The 21,059-nt window shown below is 46.4% G+C and overlaps 1 protein-coding gene across 13 annotated transcripts in view; it reads right to left on the bottom strand.

Moving 5' to 3' along the window:
* The window catches only part of EPB41L4B (erythrocyte membrane protein band 4.1 like 4B), a 130,192-nt gene that overhangs the window by 60,135 nt on the left and 48,998 nt on the right, over positions 1-21,059 (bottom strand). For all 13 annotated transcript variants that reach the window (XM_045469963.1, XM_045469961.1, XM_045469959.1 and 10 more), the window contains exons 3-13: positions 19,212-19,254; positions 18,287-18,365; positions 16,301-16,345; positions 14,421-14,473; positions 9,662-9,782; positions 8,496-8,583; positions 8,240-8,328; positions 7,879-7,948; positions 7,612-7,781; positions 5,720-5,829; positions 3,026-3,056 (exon numbers count right to left, since the gene is read on the bottom strand). In XM_045469963.1, coding sequence (XP_045325919.1) covers positions 3,026-3,056; positions 5,720-5,829; positions 7,612-7,781; positions 7,879-7,948; positions 8,240-8,328; positions 8,496-8,583; positions 9,662-9,782; positions 14,421-14,473; positions 16,301-16,345; positions 18,287-18,365; positions 19,212-19,254 — 899 coding nt within the window. The remainder of the gene's footprint in view (positions 1-3,025; positions 3,057-5,719; positions 5,830-7,611; positions 7,782-7,878; positions 7,949-8,239; positions 8,329-8,495; positions 8,584-9,661; positions 9,783-14,420; positions 14,474-16,300; positions 16,346-18,286; positions 18,366-19,211; positions 19,255-21,059) is intronic.

A 21,059-nucleotide genomic window follows, 5' to 3' on the forward strand; every position in this document is an offset into this window, starting at 1 on the left:
GTGGCACCAGACGGCTCCAGTGACGCCCAGAGCCTTTTCCAACTGAAGGGAGAGCTGAACATCTACCGGCCGTTTCTGAACATCTACCGCTATGGGTCCCACTGCTATGAACAATGCCACCACCCGGCCACCACCGTGGAACGCTCATTCCATATAAGGCTCTGTACTGGGAGTTCCACACCTGTTACTATTTAATCCGCACCACAAGGCTATGAGGTCAATAACTGGTACCACCTCATTTTACAGATAAAGGAAAGGTTGCCTAACAGAGAAGTTGGGAAACCTGCTCAGGGTCAGTCAGCTACGTAGTCAGTGGCAGAGCTGGGCCTGGAATGGGTATCTGCTCCATCTCAGAGCCCACCTTCCTTCCACAGAGTCCAGCTGGCTCCCTGACGGTCCGAGCAAAGGTACCACGCTCCTCATGCACGATCCTATTTTGGTGGACTCACAAGTAAAACTACTCTGGTTAAAAAACTATACGTACTCACATATATGGGCAGAGAATCCCAGGCTGGCTTTGCACTTAAAACACATGTGTTTCCTACGTAAGGCTGGCATCCACCAGGAGAAACACAAACAAACACGGCACCATCGTTGGGCTACGTGGCTAGGGTGGTGTGCTCGAAATCAAGGTTTATTGCTTCAACAATGAGAGAAACATTTTACTGTTATGAGTCTTGCTTGGGGTCTAAATGGCTCTGTCTTCCAGAAAGGCCAGTGCACCGAGCCAGGCTCTGGGCCAGATTCACCTCCAGCTGGATTTTATCTGGAAGGTTAAGTGTTCTGCAAGGTGCAATTTTTCTGGTATCACCTCTGCAGTCCAGAGCGCAATTTCATCCCTGGCTCCCACAGCAATCCTACTCACCCCGGGATCCCACAGGCTGCGAAGAGCAATTGAACAGCTGCGAACAGTGGTTATTAGCTCATTTGTTCCTAAAGGGTATATTTACTGGGTTTTTTTGTTCCTGGTGGACACTTTTTTTAAGTTTGTTTTGGTTCCCAATATATATAATCTCCACTAGATGCTCAATATATATATAATCTCCACTAGATGCTAAAGGGAAAATATAATTTTATTAGGGAAAAACAAACAAAACAATCGCTTCCTTAGCAAAGGAAAGAAATGTTGTAACTCACAGGCCCCTGAGAATTAAAAGCAAGATACACTGACAGGTGGAGAAAGGTGCAAATGCTTTTAGCATACTACCCGCAGCGGGGATCCTAGAGAAGGGCGAGCCCACAGGCCTACAATGAACCCATGTGGGAGCCCCTCCCTCGGGGGGCCAGGGTATGCTCCATGGCAGTTCAACAGGACTCTGCAGCCCTTCTTCAGGTGCTGAGAACTGAACCCAGACACAAGAGTCGGCCGCCTGCCTCCTCACAGAATGGCACTGCAGGCAGAGCCTGGAACCAGAGACACAGGGCTGAGCTCCAGCTGTGCGATACAAGGGGCTGGTTATGTTCCCTAGCGTGCTTCGGGGCCCTTGCGGGTGTCTTGTGGCTGCCTGGGGGACAGGGGTCAGATGTCAGAGGAACAGGCAGGCACCAGCCCTTTCCTCCCTGCCTGGCTCCACCCAGGGCAGCTCCACTCTTGTCTGTTCTCTATATTGGACTTCCAGGTCAGGTTTCTTCCGGGGGGCGAAAATCAGAGACTAAAAAAGTTTGGGCAAACACTGATCTAGCCCAAACTCCTTGTTTTCAGTGAGAAAAAGGAAGCCCAGCAGGAAGACCTAAGGCCCCAGCGCTGGGTTAGAGCAAGGCTGGGACGAGGCGGGAGGCCTTCTGGTCCCTTGGCCTGCACCCTCATCACCAACCGAGGCTTCCGGCTTATCCGCTCCTCCACATGCCGGGCTCTGCCCGAGTACAGGTGCAGGGCACATGGCACAGTCAACTTGTGTTCATCTCTAAGACCTCCCCAGCAGTCTGAGACCCGTGTGCCTGGGAAGACCAAGGGGCTGACTAAACTGGGCTGCCAGTGCCTGGAGCTTGGACACCAGGGCGGAAGGAATGACAGCCTGTAATTCTCCAGCATGAGAGAGCAGCTGTCCACCTAGGGCAAAACTCACATAAGCAGTTGTTTCAGAGAGAGAAAAAGAGGCAAGTGCAAGATGGGATGGTGGTTCCCACACACTAGAATCACCTGGGACTTAAAAAAAAAAAAAAAAAAAAAAAAAGCCAAAAACCCTAGGTGCGTGAGTCCCCTGCCCAGAGACTGATTCAATGAGCCTGGGGTATGGCTGGGCTGAGGGGGACGTTTCAAGGCTCACCAGGAGATGCCATGTACAGGAAAGATCAAGAACACCTGTGCTGGGGGAGGGGCTGGCAAATCACACCCATGGGCCAAATGTAGCCCACCTGCATTTATGAGTAAAGTTTTACTGGAACGCAGCAGCCTTGTCCTTTCATTTACGGACTGTCTATGGCTGCTTTTGTGCGCCAACCACAGAGCTGAGCAGTCATGAAAGAGACAGCATCGCCTACAAAGTCCAAAGTATTTACTACCTGGCACTTCACAGGAAAAGTTTGTTCACATCTGTGCTGGAGTTTCAGTCTTGTGACATGTTCTTTTTTTCTGCACGAAATTCAATAAACGTGTTTCGTAAAGGTTTTCTACACTGTATGACCGTAAAATCTGCACATCACTGAGCAAATCCAGCATTTGCTCTCACGGAGCTTTTGCTCAAGAGCATGGCCTTTCTTCCCCATCACTGCCTGCAATGCCATCAGCACAGCGCACTGCACACATTCCTCTCACCTTCATCACCCGCTGTTGTAATAAACAAAGCACAAAGCTACACAAACAGAGCAGCTGTGTTTTAAAAAAGAAAAAAAAAAAAACGGTCTTGGAACATTCCATTGTGCACTTATTGAGAACCAGGAGGATGATATAGTCAGGCAGCAGAAAAAGCAGGGGAAAATCATCAGGTGACTCACTCTGTGGTTTAATTGTATTAAAGAAAAAGTCAACATTGCAAATAAAGACGATAATTAGAAGAGCTGTACCCCAGAGTCTGGGGGCACTTACCAGAACTGAGCCGCTATCACTGGGTTGCTTGCTTTAAAGGAAAAACAGAAAGGTATGCCATCTTAGAGAGCTGTATCACTTTTTTTTAACCACGTGATGACAATGACTAGGGTGGAGATTTCTGTGGTTGCAGCGGGGTCCCAACCCCAGGGGGCAGAATTTCCACATTAGCTCCTTCTTTCTGGAGGAAAAGTCTCTTTTCCACTGTGCCAAGCCCTCCGATTCACTCAGCGAATGCCGAGCATGTTCCCAGGGCCAGGTGCTCTCAGATACAGAAATGAGAGGCAATTCTGGCTCTCAAGGGGTTCAGAGTCTTGACACAGAGACAGAGAGGTGTGTGAAATCAAAGACCGCAGAAGGGGATGATAGAGGCTGAAATATAAGCCTGACAGTACTGGGAAGCTCAGGGCAGACTTTTGTAGCTGGGGCAGGATGTGAATCTGTGGAAGGGACCATGGACAGAGCTAAAGCTTGTTTATCTAGACTCCCATTTCATTTAGGTGGCTCAGTCGGTTGAGCATCTGACTTCCGCTCAGGTCATGATCTCGCGGTTTGTGGGTTTGAGCCCAGCGTTGGGCTCTGTGCTGACAGCTCAGAGCCTGCAGCCTGCTTCGGATTCTGTGTCTCCCTCTCTCTCTCTCTCAAAAATAAACAAACATTTAAAAAAATTTAAAAAGATGTAGCACAGAAAATCATTAAAAGCTTCACAGAGATGCCAGAACTCTGGCTGGGAAAAAATGCCAGTAACACAAAAGAAAAAAAGAGGATGGAGACTGGGAAAGAAAGTAGAGGAGAATCAGGGAACCTGTGGTCTAGAAGAGGTCCAAAGCCACCCATGGGTCAAGACATAGGACACACCCTCCCCTCTGCAGTGGCCACACCAAGGGGCCTTTCCCTTTGTGCCTGCACAGGCCTCCAGGGATTGGGAGCCCAGTACAGTCTTGAGATGGCTCTATCTTTGACAGCACTATTAGGAACTTCTTCCTTACTTGGAGTGTTTCTGGATAACACTGATCCCATGGACCGCAGGCTGCAAGTAGAAGGCTTGACAGGGAAGCAAGTCCTTCCCTCTCTCCCCCACTGCATCACTTGTCGCTCCCAGTTCCTGCAGTCAATCACCTTCATCCACCATCACCCTTCTCTGGGCACACCCCCAATCCTCTCACCCTCTGGTCTTTCTTGAAGGTGAGGCCATATTTCCTGGGCACTGGCCATTTTTTTCTCCATTAAAGCAGCCAAGAATGACTTTAGAGAGCTCTGGCTGCTGTGCTATTAAACCATTGGTTCAAAAACGGGGGTACCTGGGTGGCTCGGTTGGTTTAGCTTCCAACTTTGGCTCAAGTCATGATCTCACTGTTTGTATGTTCGAAACCCGGTGTCAGGCTCTGTGCTGACGGCTCGGAGCTTGGATGGAGCCTGCTTCAGATTCTGTGTCTCCCTCTCTCTCTGCCCCTCCCCAGCTTGTGCTCTCTTTCTCTCGCTCTCTCAAAAATAAACAAACATTAAAGTTTGGTTTAGGGGGACGCCTGGGTGGCTCAGTTGGTTGAGCGTCCAACTTCAGCTCAGGTTATGATCTCTCAGTCTGAGAGTTCGAGCCCTGCATCGAGCTCTGTGCTGACAGCTCAGAGTCTGGAGCCTGCTTTGGATTCTGTGTCTCCCTCTCTTTCTGCCCCACCCCCCGCTTGTGCTCTGTCTTTCTCTGTCTCTCAAAGATAAATAAACGTTAAAAAAAAATTTTTTTTTAATTTGGTTTAGGGAATAGCTACTACACTTAAAAAAAGAAGAGTCAGGCACTTAACCAAAAGAGCCACCCAGGTGCCCCACAAGGTTAAAGATTCTAGAAGGGAGTGACGTATAGGTACAGTTCTGACAAAGGCCCACTAAGTCCTGAGTGATACAAGAAAAACCTATGAGTAAGTGATATGTAGGAGGGGGCCCCAGGGGTTGAGAGTTCAGAGGCCATGCCATGAAAAAGCCCACAATTCAGTGCTAAACTAGGTGTCCCGAAGGGAGAAACAATCAAGTGTAGGCAGAGAAGAGCTAGGCGGTAGGATGTGGAGGCCAAGTTTAAACAAGCCCAGCTTGCTCATTTGCCAACTGGTCCTGTATTGGGTACCAGCCTTCAGAAAGGCATGAAGCCATAGTAGTAAATGACAGACTAAGGCTCAGGGAGTTCTGAAAAGGGGGGAGGGGAAGGCATCCTAAGTCCAGGCTAAATTCAAGGGCAGGACGTGCATGGACTAACTGCAGCTATGGAGTCCAGGAATTAAAATGTCTGGATCTGCTCTTAGTGGCCAGAATTCTAGTTAGCATTGAAACTGTAAGATAGAGGAGAGAAGGACTGTTTTACCCTCTAAGACACAGCATCATTCATCTGGGCAAAAAAATATGGTAACCTATGATATTCCTGAGGTCCCAGGAACAACGGAAGTGAAGAGGCACAAGAAAAGAAGGATGAAAAAGAGGGAGAAGATGAACACGTCCAATGGTCAAAACTAAAGACAGCGGATGGCAAAGGTGGCCTCGTTCCCATTAAGAGAATCCCTCCCACTGGGGTTTTGTCAAAAGCTTCAGAATGACAAGAGTAGAAGAGTAGAATGTTCCTTTAAGAACTGCTTTACCAAGCTAAGTTCCTTGGGGCTTAACCAACTACATCATAACATAAGATGCCAAGCAGAATGAAAAGCACACCACCTTTGAACGTCGAATGTCTCCGGGATGGATAGCGTTTACTAGGCTTCCGCTCAAAGGTGCTGGTTCTCCGTAACCTGGCCCCATGTGTGGCTTGATACTCTGTCCGCCCACTGGAAAGTAAATATTTTATTGCATGTTACCAGTGTCAGAATATCAGCACATTATACATATTTGGAAGCGCACTTCTGTTTTCAAAAGCTCCAATGTAAATTTCAACTTATCGTGAACTCGTTTGGTAAAGACACACACTAAATTTAGCCTCCCATTTAGCAATAAAATCACCTCTGCCAAATCCAAGCTGTATGACAGGGGCAGATATTTCCACCAAGAGACAAAGTCCGCAATTTAGGTACCAGTCGCTTGGCTGCACAAACCAGGCAGGTCCAAGTACTTGCCACATCTGACTGAGAGCACAATGATTCACAAATCAAATAACCTTTCATAACACACATTACGTAGACATGTAAGTCTTTTAAAGTGCTGTTATCGGTGACCACTTAACTAAACCCTGGCTTTCCTTACTATGCCAGGGGAATCATGACTTCTTTCACCAAGGCTTTCTGGGTTTCAAGCAACGTAGCTTCCGGGAAGTAGGCTGTTTTTATCTGATTGATCACTGCTTCATTCCGGCCCTACTCTCGGTTGATGATTTATCACACGGAAGGGGACACTTGCCACCTGCTCTAAGTGCCTCCGAGGGGCAACCTTGTCTCCGAACTCCCCTTCCTTCTTCTGGAGGGTGCCTGGTCTGGACCAAATCCTGGGGGAGTTTCCTCCAAGGATGGAAAAGTCTGCCTTGGCAACCACCCCAACAGCCATTTCCTTGCACGGTAGATAAATCTGAAAAGAGCACATCTTTTGGCATATGAAAGGGCATTCAAGGACATGCCATGTGTGGGCAGAGGTTATGAAACCATGTGAAATTTTAGAGCTTATAACGGTGATTCTCAGATCTGTAAACAGGCCTCAGAAATCAACCCTGGGAGGGCACTTAAAATGCACATTCCCAGGCCTTATTCATGAATGCACATGGGTGCACCCACTGATTCTGATTACAAGGGTCTCAGATGAGGTCATAAATCCCCGTTTTTAATAAAACCCCAAGGAGGTTTCACGTATCTGGAAAGACATGGCCTTACAATCGTTAAGTAAAAATATGTGAACAATTAAATTCTCCATGTTTTCAAGGTCTCTTCAGATTCCAATATCTACCGAGCCTATCCGGGATCCCCTGCACACACATGGGGGGACATCGGCTCTCATTCTTAATCATCGACACATTTCTTGATGCCGGCACACGAAAGGCAAGAGAGGAGGGGTTGGAACAGAAGCCCCAGACCGTCTGGGGTTGACTCGCAGCTCTGCCACTTACTGTGACGCTGGGCAGATTGTGTAACCCCTCAGCCCTGGCTTCCTCATCTGTACGGTGGAGATAGTCAGAGGACCTAGCTCATTAAGTCTGCAGGGAGGATTATACACGGGTTCATGAAAAGCTCTAGCACAGCTTGTGTTCTACGTCTGCCCCACCCACTACGGCAGCCACCCACCTCACGTGCACTGAGCACTTGATGTGTGGTGAGTGAGACAGAGGAACCACATTTTAAAATTTACTTAATATTAATTAATCTCAATGGCCACATTATCTACTGTTTGAGATGGCATAGGTCCAGCTACATGTCAGCTATTAACAATTTTGTTATTAGCCCCATTTTATCAATGAGGGCATGGAGGCTAAAACAGCTCCGGGGACTCAACCAAAGGTCAGATCTTACAAAAGAAGCAGGAACAGGACACCCGACTCAAGCCTCCGGACACACAGATCCATTCACAAAAAGCATCACTGCTGCCCTCCTTCGAAACACGGTATCCACGTTGTAAAAACCAGTGCCCACCTGAATCTGAAGCGAGACCCCAGCCGGATGAAGTCTGATCTGTTCGATTTGCTATTTCCCGGCGTCCGCAGGCGGAAGAAGGCGTGATGCTCGACCGCACATTTCCAGAGGTGCTTACAGGTCCTGGCGCTGTCCAGCCGGAAGACAAACGTGTGCTCTTGCTCCCGTCCCTTTGAGGTGAAGCACAAGGTTCGCGTCTCAGTGGGGGCCAGGAACATCAGTGAAGGATTATTTGCAGCAAGGAGGACAGCCAGGAGCGAGGCTTACCTGATCATCATCCTCCACTACCACCAATGTCAATTTGCTCTTTTTAAAATCCATCTTGGTAATTTTTGGCCTGGTCAGAGAGAAAACATTTTAAAAGTACAATCCGCAGGAAAACTATCTACACAAACAGCAGTTTTCCTTTCTACTTTTTAAGCTTAGATTTGCTACAGAAATCATTCATTCATTCAAGCGTGATTATCCAGAAGTCAGTGCTACTGCCAAACACCCGCAAGTACGGGAGCATGGTGTGTTTTTAAAGCAAATCTCGGGGTTGCAAATATCCCTCAATAATCATCCATCACATAGAATTCCACCACAAAATAGGAAAAGACATTTTTAATATTAGACAAAACTAAATTACCAAAAGAATAAGCCTATTTTGTTAGCTCCTTCAAAGATTAATATGCCTGTCGGGGTCAGTCCAAGAGAATATTCACAGCCATCTCTTCCCTACAAATAAACGAAGTGACAATCGGTAGAGGGTTCTAACAGGTCGTCACAGAGCAGAATGCAAAACAGTTTCCTCACCACGTTACTTTGTTTGCACATAGTTTACGCATGGCTCAGTCACAGCGAAACCCAAGAAACCCCGTTACTTAAACGCACACGGTTCTTACCCTGACAACGTGCATGTCTACCCCATACATTTCCAGCCACTTCGCTTTATTCAGATAGGACAGTTCGGCCTGGGCAGGGCTCTTTCCCCTTAGAAAAACCAATGGAAATACATGTAAACTGCAGCTCGTACACCCACAGAATTCTGAAGGGCACAGCCACATTCAGGGATCCTCTGTAGCAATTAAAAGAACGAGGGACACCAATTTATGTGAACAGGAAAAGACCTCCAAGGACAGACCGTTCATTGAATAGAAAGAGGACAGCAGTGCTTACAACGTGGACACTTACAGAAACCATTTTTGTGCATGGACGCGGGTATGTGCTGTATATGCAAAGCAGGAAAGCTGGAAAGACGCACCACTGACTGCCAACAACAATGGCCCGCAGTGAGGACAGTGGGTGTGTGTGCGCAGGGTGTGGGCCCTGTGACTCTACACCCACATATTCCTCTACTGTTTGGATGTGGCACAAGACTGGGCTAACATCACTTTCCAGTTTCAAAAAAGTCATTATGTCCCTCAGAAGGGCCAAGGGACAAGAGGAAACCACGCTAAGTTTCTGCGTCCAAGACGGACTTGGATCGGGCAGAGTTTGGGAAGGTGGGCTGGAAGGGAGGAAAGGCAGGACTGGTAATCGAGGCAGAAACCTGTCAGCCTAGGGTGACCCCAGGGAGGAGGAGGGAAGAGCCAGCATATAACGGACAAGGCTCGATTTAGCTCTGGTGACCACATGTCCGGAAACAGAACCTCTACAACACATGGTCTCAAATACGAGTGTCCCTGTAAGGGACAACAGGGCATATTTCTAAAGGGTCCACTCTAGAAGATTCAGGCACAGGGAATGTACCAAGGCGGAGCCTCCTCACTCTCTCCAGGAGGCCAGGAGAGCAGCGGTGTCCTTGACAGTAATGAGCAAATCAGGACCAGGCTCTGCCATTCAGAGGGAAACGGGACTAGGCTTTGGTCCTTACTGTACATCTTGGGAAAGACAGACGTCATGTGGGCCTTTGGAAAACCAGGACTGAGGCACAGGCGAGAAGTGAAGAGTTGGAGCTACAGTTTTACGGTCTTCGACAGAGCGATTATACTGGCACATCTGAGTCTGAGAGACGCTGACACATCACAAAATAAATATATCAGAACGCTAGACGGTAGCATCAAGGTACCTGCACTCTTTCCATCTCTGGAAGATATCAAATTCCATCGCTTCTGTCTGATTTGGAATGAACCGAAACTCAGACACAAGCTCTGGCGTGTGTTCTGGAAGCTCACACTCCCCCAGCTCCGCTGCGAGTTTCATAAAAGGGAGGAAAACAGGAGACATTGAATGCTTTCAGTTATTGCTGCAACCAGGTCAAAAGGCAGTTGGCACGATTACAGAGCACAGGTACCCCCACATGCAGAACTCCCTGCTTTCAGGAGGGCTCAACTCCCACCTGGTGCCCCTACGTGTACGTTCAGAACCCCCAAGAATCATCCCAATGCCCTCCCTATCGGGCAAAACACCATTATCTTAGTTATTACCATCTTTCTCTCCACTATTCCCCCAGATTATATTTCCCCCACGATGTGATCGAGCCCAGATCTGCAATAAAAGGCAATTGCAGGGAAGGAGGACCTGCCCAGAAACAACTAACAGGGCTCTCGCTACGGGTGGGTCGGAGCAGCACTCCGAGTCTGCAGTGCTAGAGAGGACCAATCAAGAATTCAGTGCATGTAGAATCTAGGGGAAAATATGCCAGGAGGGAGAGGGAAGGAGGGAGGGGGGAGGGAGGGAGGGAAGGAAAGAGGGGGTGGGGGAGGGGGGGACAAGGCTGCAGGAGCAGCTGCGGCAACTCAGCCAGAACAGGGAGGAAGACGAAGACGGCTGTGCAGAGAGGAGCAGCCACGTGAGCAGTCTCCGCAAAAAGGCCCCAAGTGTCCCACACGCTAGTTGCTCTCTGGCCGAGGACCCCACAGAATGAAGGGCCCAGGACATAGGGGGCCCCGTGCCTCCAAGGCACAGATGAGAAAACCCACTCTCCCCACCCGGGACCCCCACCCCTGCAGCTCCAGCGAACAGACCCCAGAACGGAAAGGAACCCTCCAGAGGTTTCTCTAATACCCTGCCACACAAAGCCTGGTCCAGCATCAGCACCATCTGGGAGCCTGCTCGTAACGCAGACTTTGAGGCTCCACTGCAGACCTCCTGAAGCAAAACCTGCCTTCTCACCAGATGCCCAGCTGACTGGCACACAGGCTGCTTTGAAAAGCACGGATCTACAACACTGGTTTTCCAACTTACGTTGGAAATGTAAGGCTCGCTAAAACACACACTGTGGCACCCCACCCTCCAAGATTCTGATCCCACAGGTCTGGAATAAGGCCTGAGAATCTGCACTCTAACAAGCTCCCAGATGCTGCTGCTATAGCTGACCCAGGAACACACTTTGAGAAACACTGCTTAACACAAGAAATCCTACAACTGATTGGCCAGCGTGTGTTGCTAATAGCAACTCACTAAGTACCCAGCAGCCTTTTCTAATCCCAGAGCCCAGCTTCCAGGAGGGACTCCAAGTAGCTTGCAGAAGCGGATGAAACTTTTCTGTCCATACAGACAAAGCAACTAGCCAACTCAGCGGGGTGGTGGGAGGGCTGTAAGAGGCAATGCCTGACACAGGGTTGGGACCTGCTGAGTGCTTCCTCACCTGACCCAAGCCCTCCATTTGCAACTCTCAAGTGGACGGCCCCCCGAAGACCACCAGGGTGGTCTGGGTCAGGGCGTGCCGCTACTTAGTACCTTGGGCAAAGTCACAGATGAAGATTCTGCTCTAGAAATATTCACCCAGAGAAGGTAAAAGGGCTGGGCTCCCAAGGCCGCTACTGACCAATAACCAAGAGCTCACCCTGAAACCAGAGACCTGGCGAGGCTAGAGGGGCAGTCTGGGGAGAGATCTCCTTCACATGAACCACCCTTCTGCTGCACCCGTGGGCCAAAGTGAGGCAACAAATCCCTAGGATGAGCAGTGTGTCTGGCAAGACCACTAACATCATCAAGCACAGGAAGGAGAAGCCAGACAGTGATAAGGTTTCCCCGAGACCGGGTAAGGGGGCCAGTATCCTCCTCACTGTTCCTGGATTACAACAGGCCCAAGCGATGCCTGTACATAGATTCTGAGATAGCACGCCTGCCTTCCAAGAGGCAGAACGACACTTCTCTGCCTGAGTTCTGGCCGTGGAGGGTGCAGAGGGTGGCGGTCACAGCTCAGACACAGGAGGGCCGGAATCCCCACTCTGCTGTACACTCTCTGTGCGACCTGGGCAAGCCACTTAACCACTCTCCGTCTCTGATGCCCCATCGGTAAAATGAGAGCTGCTGCAAGGACGAAAGAAGATCGTGTCCCGTTCTCCTCACTCTCATTCTTTTTGCCTGGATTCACCTTCAAATCTATCATAAAACTAGTCCCCAAAAGGGCACCGCCTTCACTCGGGGCCGCAACTCTGGAGGGGCACCATTAATTTAAGGATGATCACAGCAAGAACATGTCTTCAAGGCTCAAGCAAGGGAGGAAACACACCCTCCATTTTACTGAAACCTGAGATGCTCCAGTGATCTCGATGTTCTGATGCAAGCTGGCTCCACTGTGATTCAACTAGAAAGTAGGCTGTGGCACTTTCCGATGGGATGTGGGGAGAAGGGGCCACGGAGGGACAATGTAACAAGAACTTCCTCACTTGTTCCCCACTTCAGACTTTTCATTTGTACTTGAGATAATGACTGCATCTTAAATTACACGATGTTGTAGTTCCAACTCAAAGGGGTAATTTCCCCAAGAAAGGCTCACAGATAGCTGATCTCATTCACATCTGCCTTGGCCCTGGAGCAAGGCAAATGGTTCTACCAGAGCTGGACTTTGTGAGTGTGGTGATGCCTTCATCACACGGCGGGAAGTGGGGCAGGGGATGGGAGTGGGGAAGGATGGTGATATATGTGCCTTATGCTCTAGTCGTTCAGGACCAGTGATCGATGGCCCCAGGTCTGACAGGGATGTGACTTCATCCCATTTAACCACAACCTGATGTCTACTGCTGGGCCACCAAGCCAAAGGGTATAACCTCCTAGAGCCTCAGAAACTCTAGAGTGGATGCTGCTTGGCCAGCTGGTGAGATGTGTACCTGGCCAAAATGGAGAGCAGACTTCCGTGTTCCCCAAGCTGTTAGAGATCCCTATAGCACTTACCACAAGGACTGTTGAATCAGGAAAATGTAGATGTGAAGCACTTAGCATTGTATTTGGCACAGAGATTTAGAGATGACAAGACTGTCACCTCTACCACTTATGGTTTCAGACCTCATGGGCAGGCTCCCCCTTCAACCAAAGTCTTTGAAGGGCCTCTCCAACTCTAATGGATTCATTCTATACTTACTGAGCACCTACTATATGCAAGCCCCCATTAAGAATAAGAATTAAAAAGTGACTAAGGAACAGAAGTGTCTTGCTGTCATTAAAAACCACCTTCATGACAAAATACAAGAACTAAAACTACGAAGTAGAAAATCATATTAAAAATTGTACATGACTGATCAGAATTACATTTTTAAAACTGTATCCAACTCATAGAAACCCTGATTGCGGATGGCAGGATGATGGGTTCCTTCCTTCCTTCTACTTGTCTTGACTATTGTGCTGCTCTCCTGATACTCTATAATAAGTGTGTACTGACTTCAGAATTTGAAGACTTAGATCAACTTTTAAAAATTGGGAAATACAAAAGTGGGAAGCCAAATCTTATGGTGTTCAAAATTAATTAGTAATTATGAATGAATACATCATAATTCATTATCCCAGAGAAACTGATGAACACACTGGTAAAATGAATCCACAACATATGCCTATGTGATGTACTGATAACATTCCTTATGTGCAGCTACACGTTAGTGTCTTCTTAATTAATGCTGAAGACTTCAGCAAGTGTTTCTTGTGCATTTTAAACTCAAATCCACCAGTGCATAATATGGAACAGTCAACACTGACAATCATGTAGGCAAACCTCCTACCATCTAACTCCTACCTATAAGCAGATGACTCCTTGTCAATGCTCGTGGCCTGACCTCTCTGACGGAGCCAGATCTGCACGCTCAAGAAGCTACCAGAGGTCCCACTGGCACCTCTCAGCCAAGAGGTCCTATGTAGATGATCTCCTCCCTTGCAGCCAATTCTTCTAACCATTTGTGGCTCCTGTCACTCACTCTTGGGAGCTACCTATGACTCTTGCCTGACTCCTCTCTCAACACCGATGTGTAATGACCAGGTCCTTCTCTTGTACCACTAATGTTGTTCTTTTGGTGTGTGTGTGTGTGTGTGTGTGTGTGTGTGTGTGTGTGTGTATACCCCCTGCCCTAGAGAGTTTCCTTTTATTACTGCAACACCTTCTTACTGCACCCCCAGCCCCAGTCCTGGTCCAGTCCTGCCTCCCCATCACACCCAGTGGGGCCTTTCTAAATGCACACCTGACCAGGTCTGCCTCCCTCTTGAGAGCCTTCAAAGTCCTACTGCTGACAGCATGGTCATGCTCTTTAAATAGGGTTCAAGGTTGTCCACTTATCCAGGTTCTTGAACTTCCACCCTCCAACACCATTTGACTACCAGTACCCCTCTGCACTTCTCTACCTTTGGTCTTGATTCCTTCATTTGTTTTCATCCACTCCTCCCCCGAAGGGCCTTAGTCTTCCAAGCCTCCTGCAAGTCTTCCTGAGGGAACTGCACTGTGCCCTGGATGTGGTTTTGCCACATCCTCATGGGACCCGAAGCTACTTGGGGACGGAGGCCATACTGTATTTATTTATACCCCCAAAGTAGGGTACTGTGCCTGGTACACAGGATAATCAATTGCTAAAACGAGAGCATAACATTAAAATGCTAATTACCACTAAAGAATAATGTACCTTGTAGACAGAGAGCAGCTAATTCCACAGCCGTTTCATATGGGCATTTCAGTCTTGAAAAAAAGAGAGGAAATGAATTCCATATATGAACTTTTAATACTCATAAGCATACAAAATATCATTAGAGTCATTTTTCAAAAGGTAGTGCTATTCAGATAATGATTTTTCTCGGTGGTTTCTATTTCTGCTGTCCACATTAAAGAATGCAAACAAGCTGATTTCCACTCCCTATTTCCCAAAGTCAATTCTCACCATAGAGCAAAACGATACAATCTAAGTATAGTTTCTATCAACTCTGTGGGCAATTTTACTGAATTTGGCAAGAATGGGGAAGTTTGGGAAATAGAATGAAAAGCCTTCCCTCTGCCTTAGGATTTTGAAACTTACTTGATAGAGTACATGCGCCTTTTCAAGCTGTCTGAACTCTTTCTTGAAACCAGGTCATAATGTTAAAAATAAACAGACAGACACAATATCTAATACTGCCAGGACAGCTGGATACACTCAAGCGTTCTAATAAGTATAACTGAGGCGTAGCCACAGAGGCGTATTACCACGCCTCCAATCACTGATCTCATTCATACTTGATATTACAAATTCAGTTAGAAAAATAATAATGACATACATTGGTACAGCACTTCATAGTTTTTAAAGCCTTTTCAAATATACTATCAAATTTGGTCAATGCATGGACTTTACGAACCGCTAAGGTAAGTGCTCCCCCATCCCCCATTTTAGAGACGAGGAACTCAGTGACCAAGTGTCTTGCTCAAGGTCACCCAGCTGGGAGCAGGCAGTGCTGGGACCAGAATGCCATTACGCCTGGAAGTACCGTCAATCTGGCCAAAGCGCGTGTAAACTGCAAAGTACTGTATAAATGTAAGACGTCGCCATTAATATTTTTCCAAACTGAAGACAATTACTGGAATTAAGAGGCCTTTAGTACGAGGAGCACAGTATGCAGAGAGAGAGAGAGAAAGATAAAAATACACACACACTCATAATACACACACTGAGATTTGTATTGCATGGCTGAATAAGGCAAATGTATACACTGTACAATCTACTTGTGCTGTCACATAGATTCCACTAAGGTTTTGAAAGCCTACGTGCGATTCAGAGTTTGCAAATTCGGAAATCACTTTTCAAATTTCTTTCAGGTTGTATTCAAAATCAAAATGTGTTCTCATCAACGTCAGGTATCGCTTTTTAGACTCGGCAGAGTCTTCGTTTTTCACGTAATAGAAAATAGTCGATACGTATGCTGAGAAATGACACAACTGTGAAGGCTATGACCACTGAAATTTTGTTATCTTTAAAATAAATACTGCACGCGAGACCAACCACGTCAATGCCAATGCTTCTTGGGCTCAACAATCACTGTCGCCAGAGGCCTGGTATTGAAAAACCATTTTTAAGAAGGGGAAAAGGAAATGAGATGAGATGTCTAAACCTCCTATCAGAATCAAAACGTAACCTCTTTACGTTGCTTAAATGCAGATGGTGATGAATGAGACTTCTGACTCTCCAAATACTTGTAAGTGTATACATACTAATAACGTATCTTGCTTGCAAATACGACAAAAGCCATTATGAATGGGGCAGTGATGTGATCAGGGAGAGAAGTATTCCCAAATGCACATCACTTAAGATATTAAATGCTCTTGGAAATGCTTCAAGCCATATAGTAATCATTTAAAATAAGATGATGATGACAGCGATACAAGGATTAGACTCACTTTACAATGCCTGGTGTACTTTTTTTGAATTTTGAAAAGGGAACAAGGGTAAAAGAGTTAAAACAACAACAACAACAACAGTGATTTAGAAATACACTATGATCTATCCCGGGTTAAGAGTTAGAACAAAAACATACTTACTTTCCTGAAAGAATGTCATGCCTGAGTTGTAAAACAAACAGGTACCTGACAAACACACAGAAAAGTCAACAGAGGCGTACTCTTTTCCAACCGCTTCCAATCCCCAACTTCCCATCACAAATCCCGCCCCGCGCACAGCCCAGAATTCTGCATTGTAACAAGGAGTCCAAATCAAATGAGGACGTTGGTGGAAGCATCTCCTCCTGAGTCTCCAGGAAGACATCCCAGAACCTAGCTAGGCAGGTGAGTGCATGTACAGGGTTCGCAAGATACTTGGGGGATGGAACATGAAACACACTCTACAGTCCAATGATGGCCTCGGCAGCACCCTTGGAGCTTGAGAAGAGAGCTCAAACGCAGGCATGCAACGTGTCCAATCAGACAGACAGGGAGGAGCCATTGGACTTGGCCCTCAGCCAGTCCCACCAGCAGATTCCGGGAAGAGTGCAGCTGCTGGTATCAGAAAGTTTACAGCTGACCGTAGTTAGCAACTGCTTGAGGCTTTTTTCTGATGCAGGTTAACTGCAGACTCTGTCTTTTAAAAAAAAAAACAAGCGTACATGCACTCACGCGTGCACACACACACGCATGCAAAACAAAAATCCTGGAACTGGGCTGCAGTGGGTTATGGAGTAATGAGAAATGGGGAGAGGAGGCAGCAAATAACACAAGTGGAGTTCACCTAAGTAAAAAAAAAAATTAAGTGTCTTTGCTTAACTGTTTTTTTTTTTTTTCCTTTTTACCAGGAGGACGTGGGCAACAGAGCCACTTATAGTGCTTTGTAAAAGCCAAAGCTACCCACGCTCTGCTCCATACCTATGGAATCAGTCTTACATGCAAGAGTGGTCCCCAGGAATGTGATTTGCTCAAAAGCTTCCTAGGTGTTTCTGATTCACACAACCCTGGTTAAGAATCAATAGCTTGGATGATGGCTAGAAGGAGCACGTTTCATAAAGGACTCTGAAGAGGAACTCTAGAATAATCTACTTGAACTTTGAAAACAATGCAGATAGTCACTCTCTGTTGGAATGGATACAGGAGAATGTGAGTGACCCAGAAATCAAAGGATCGGGGAGCTGAAGGTTCTAGTATATTTTAGACTGTTCCTGCTTCTGACAGCTGCTTAACCACCACTGAACTGAGTACTCACATCAAGGAGAGAACACACGGTGCTGAATACCGTGCAGAATACAGCCAGAACTTGCAATTCCTATAGGAAAACCTAACCGTGGAGGCCCAGTAGGCCTGTCCAGGGCAGGGAATGGCGATAAGCAGTCTTTAAAGTGTTAGTCAGGTGGTCATCTCCAGGTGAGTGGCCACCACCAGGGGCTGACATGTCGTCACTACTGCCGGTCACACAAATGACAAGGGGGTTCTGGGGACATTCAAAGCAGCCGAAGGTTGGGTAGAGGATCTTGCTGACAGAGGAGTGGCTGGAGAGAAATGCCATACTTAAAATGTTTTTAAAGCCTCTTTTGCTTCAACACTGTTTCTGAAGTTGGAGCGGCAGACACTCGTGGGCACACCTTAAAAGAAATTCAGTGGGGCTGAAAGATGACATGAAGGGATTCCAACAACTTTGATATTGTAGCAATCAAGGGAACATTGCGCAGCCCCTTAAAAAAAATAAGATGGCGTTTTGGGACTGAGAAATGCTCTTCTAATACCTGCCTTCCCTTTTTGTACCTGAGACAAAAATAAAGTGCCTTGGAACGAGTAACCAGTTTATCCCACAGCCCCACAAAACAGAAATGTGACCGGAAAATAAATCTTTTAACTTTGATTCACTGGGAAAAAGGTCAAACTAAGCCAAGGGTAGATTTTCAACAGAATACAGGGATAAGCACAAGGGAAATACGAATAGCTCTTGCTCAGCATATAAAGTCAGCAGAGAGAAGAGCAGGCAGACCCCAAATTTAGAGGACCCATAAGTTACAAGGTAAGTACTACAGTGGAGAGGGGGTCGTGTTCTGCAACTGGTCCTACCTTGTAAACTCTTCACGAAGGTTGTTCGGTTCCGAAGAATAATATTTAACTCGAAAGTGCAAAGCATAAGCAGGTCCAACTGAACATAGGGAGATGGAACATTGAAGATGTTTTTCCCCAGTTTTGAAGATCACAGAATGGACAAAAGGAAACACACATTACATCTAGTAATACATTCACTGCTACCGGGAGGGCACAAAGGGACATACACAGCTAGAGAGTTCTTTTCAATCCTTTCATTTGGAAGACTAAAATGTACTTTTGCATTGACAAAGACGGCTTAGCTAGTAACTTATTCTGGAATAAAACCCTAACCATGTAGATGAATTACTAAGAGCTGACATTTTACTTTCACCCAATTGCCAAGATATTCCAAACAGATACTAACTTTTTACAAAATACTAAGTGGGCTAAAGGAAAGTGACATATAAACAGCAAGGGTTCCGTAATCCAAAAATACAGTAAGAACACTTTAAAGTATTACACTTTTTAAAAATTACCCATGCATAAATAACACTGAAGAAACGTGGTTACTGCACCCGTAAAACCAGAGAGCTGGACCAGACTGTCAAAAACTCCTGCTTTCCCATTCTCTGAGTCTACTTTTACAACTCATTAGAAAATGAATATAATAGGCGTAAAGTCATGCTTGTGAAGAGCATATTAATCAGTTCTCATTGGCAGTGGTGCCTGATTTCAAATGAGAGCATAGTCTGTTTTTTAATATCTACCGAAAACTCTTATCCAAATTTTAAACTCTAACATTTGGCCAGCCTTAAGAAATGAAAAATCATTCACTTAAAACTGAATCTATTTTAAAACGCTCCCAAGTTCTGATGAAAACATAATACCTCAAAACACTGGCAAAGGAGTTTTACTCTCTGATAAAAGAAATAAGTGCGTAGGCTAAGTTCTGCTTACTTACTTTTCATCTGCTTTTTTATGGGTTTGGAATGGTCCAGCCAGTGCTGAAAGAAAGAAAAAGTTTCTTTAGGAATAGTTCATCAGCAAGACCATATAGAGCCCACATTTATCCTCCTCTATAAACCTTAGTAATTCTCCCCATAAAACCAGGCATTGGACCAGATCAGGGTTCTGAGGTTGGGGATCTGCAAACTGCTTGGGACGGTATTTAAAAAAAAAAAAATCTGTGCTTATGCACATTAAGTACATTTTTTTCTTGGGAAAGTTAGCTTTTCAAAGAGGTGTCTCTTTTTCAAAGAGCTGTAACTAACTGATCTTTGAAGGCTCTTCTAGTCTGAAGAGCTGAATTTCTCAAATCACACTCAAACTTCGGCAACTATCCCAAGTCACCATCAGTGTAGTAAAGACCATGAGCCACACTGCCAGGAATCTCTGATCACGCATGGGTCTTGTAGCTTTGTCATTTTCAATGCTAAAATTGTAAAGCCAAAATTCACGACCCCCAAAGAAGATGGGAAGGCAGGCAGGGATTTGCCAGAGATAACTGTGCTCTGGTCAATGAGGACATTCCAACTTCCTCTCATTTTCATCAGAAAAACACTTGGGTCCTATCTACCACCCCCAGGAAATCGCAAAACCATTTCTCTCATACGCAAATTTCTCTATAATGTCTCTGTTGTTGATACTACAGTTCTGAGGAGCCTCAGCAGCTTGACTTCCATGGAAAACAGCATTTAGGACCATTATGCTTCTGGCCTCTGCCCTTGGAGGGCAGGGATGGCGCACTTCAATCACTTCCGTTTCCCATGCCAGGCTCTGAGCATGGAACCCAGCAGTCCCATATTAGATTCTTAAGAAATAAATACATGCTTGATGCAATTTTTTTAAAGTATGTGCCACGCCTAGCTCAGAGCCCAACACAGGGCTTGGGCTTGAACTCATGTCCTGGAGATCAAGATTTGAGCTGAGAACAAGGGTCAGACTCGTAACCAACTAACTACCCAGGGGCCCCTCGATATATTTTTTTTTATTCTTTTAATGTTTTTTTAATTTTTGAGAGAGAGAGAGGAAGAGAGAGACAGAGAGAGAGAGAGAGAGGGAGAGAGAGAGAGAAAACGTGAGTGGGGGAGGGGCAGATAGGGAGACATAGAATCTGAAGCAGTCTCCAGGCTCTGAGCTGTCAGCACAGAACCCAACACGGGGCTTGAACCAACAAACTGTGAGATCATGACCTGAACCGAGGTCAGACGCATAACAGACTAAGCCACCTAGGCATCCCTAATGTTTATTTATTTTTGAGGGTGGGGGGAAGGGCAAAGAGAGAGAGGAGCTCAGAGGATCCAAAGCAGGCTCTGTGCTGACAGCAGCAAGCCCAATGCGGGGCTTGAACCCATGAACTAGGAGATCATGACCTGGGCCGAAGTCGGATGCTTAACCGCCTGAGCCACCTAGGTGTTCCTCAACATAATTTTTTTAAAAGAAGGCAAAGAGGAATTTTTCCCACCACTTCACGTCAACCCAATACACACTGAAACCTCACCATTATGGTAACATTTGGAATGACACAGCCAGAGTGGGTTTCTCATTAGCTGCTCAGAATCAGGGGTCCTTCTGCTGACTGCCAATATACTTTCAGAAGCAACTTCAACTCTGCACATTCTAATAATGAGAAAGGGTGGGGCTAAATTAGTATAGTGCACTCTACCCCTCACCAAAGAGCCCATTATGTCTGTGTAGGAGGAGGGGAATAAGGAAACACAAAAGCAAATAACAGGTAAATTATAACACAATAAGCTGTGAGCAGTGCAGTGGGAGAACGTGGGCTTTTGTCATTTCCACCCTCCGGCTA

This window comes from Leopardus geoffroyi, chromosome D4 (genome assembly GCF_018350155.1).
Source record: "Leopardus geoffroyi isolate Oge1 chromosome D4, O.geoffroyi_Oge1_pat1.0, whole genome shotgun sequence".
NCBI lineage: Eukaryota > Metazoa > Chordata > Mammalia > Carnivora > Felidae > Leopardus > Leopardus geoffroyi.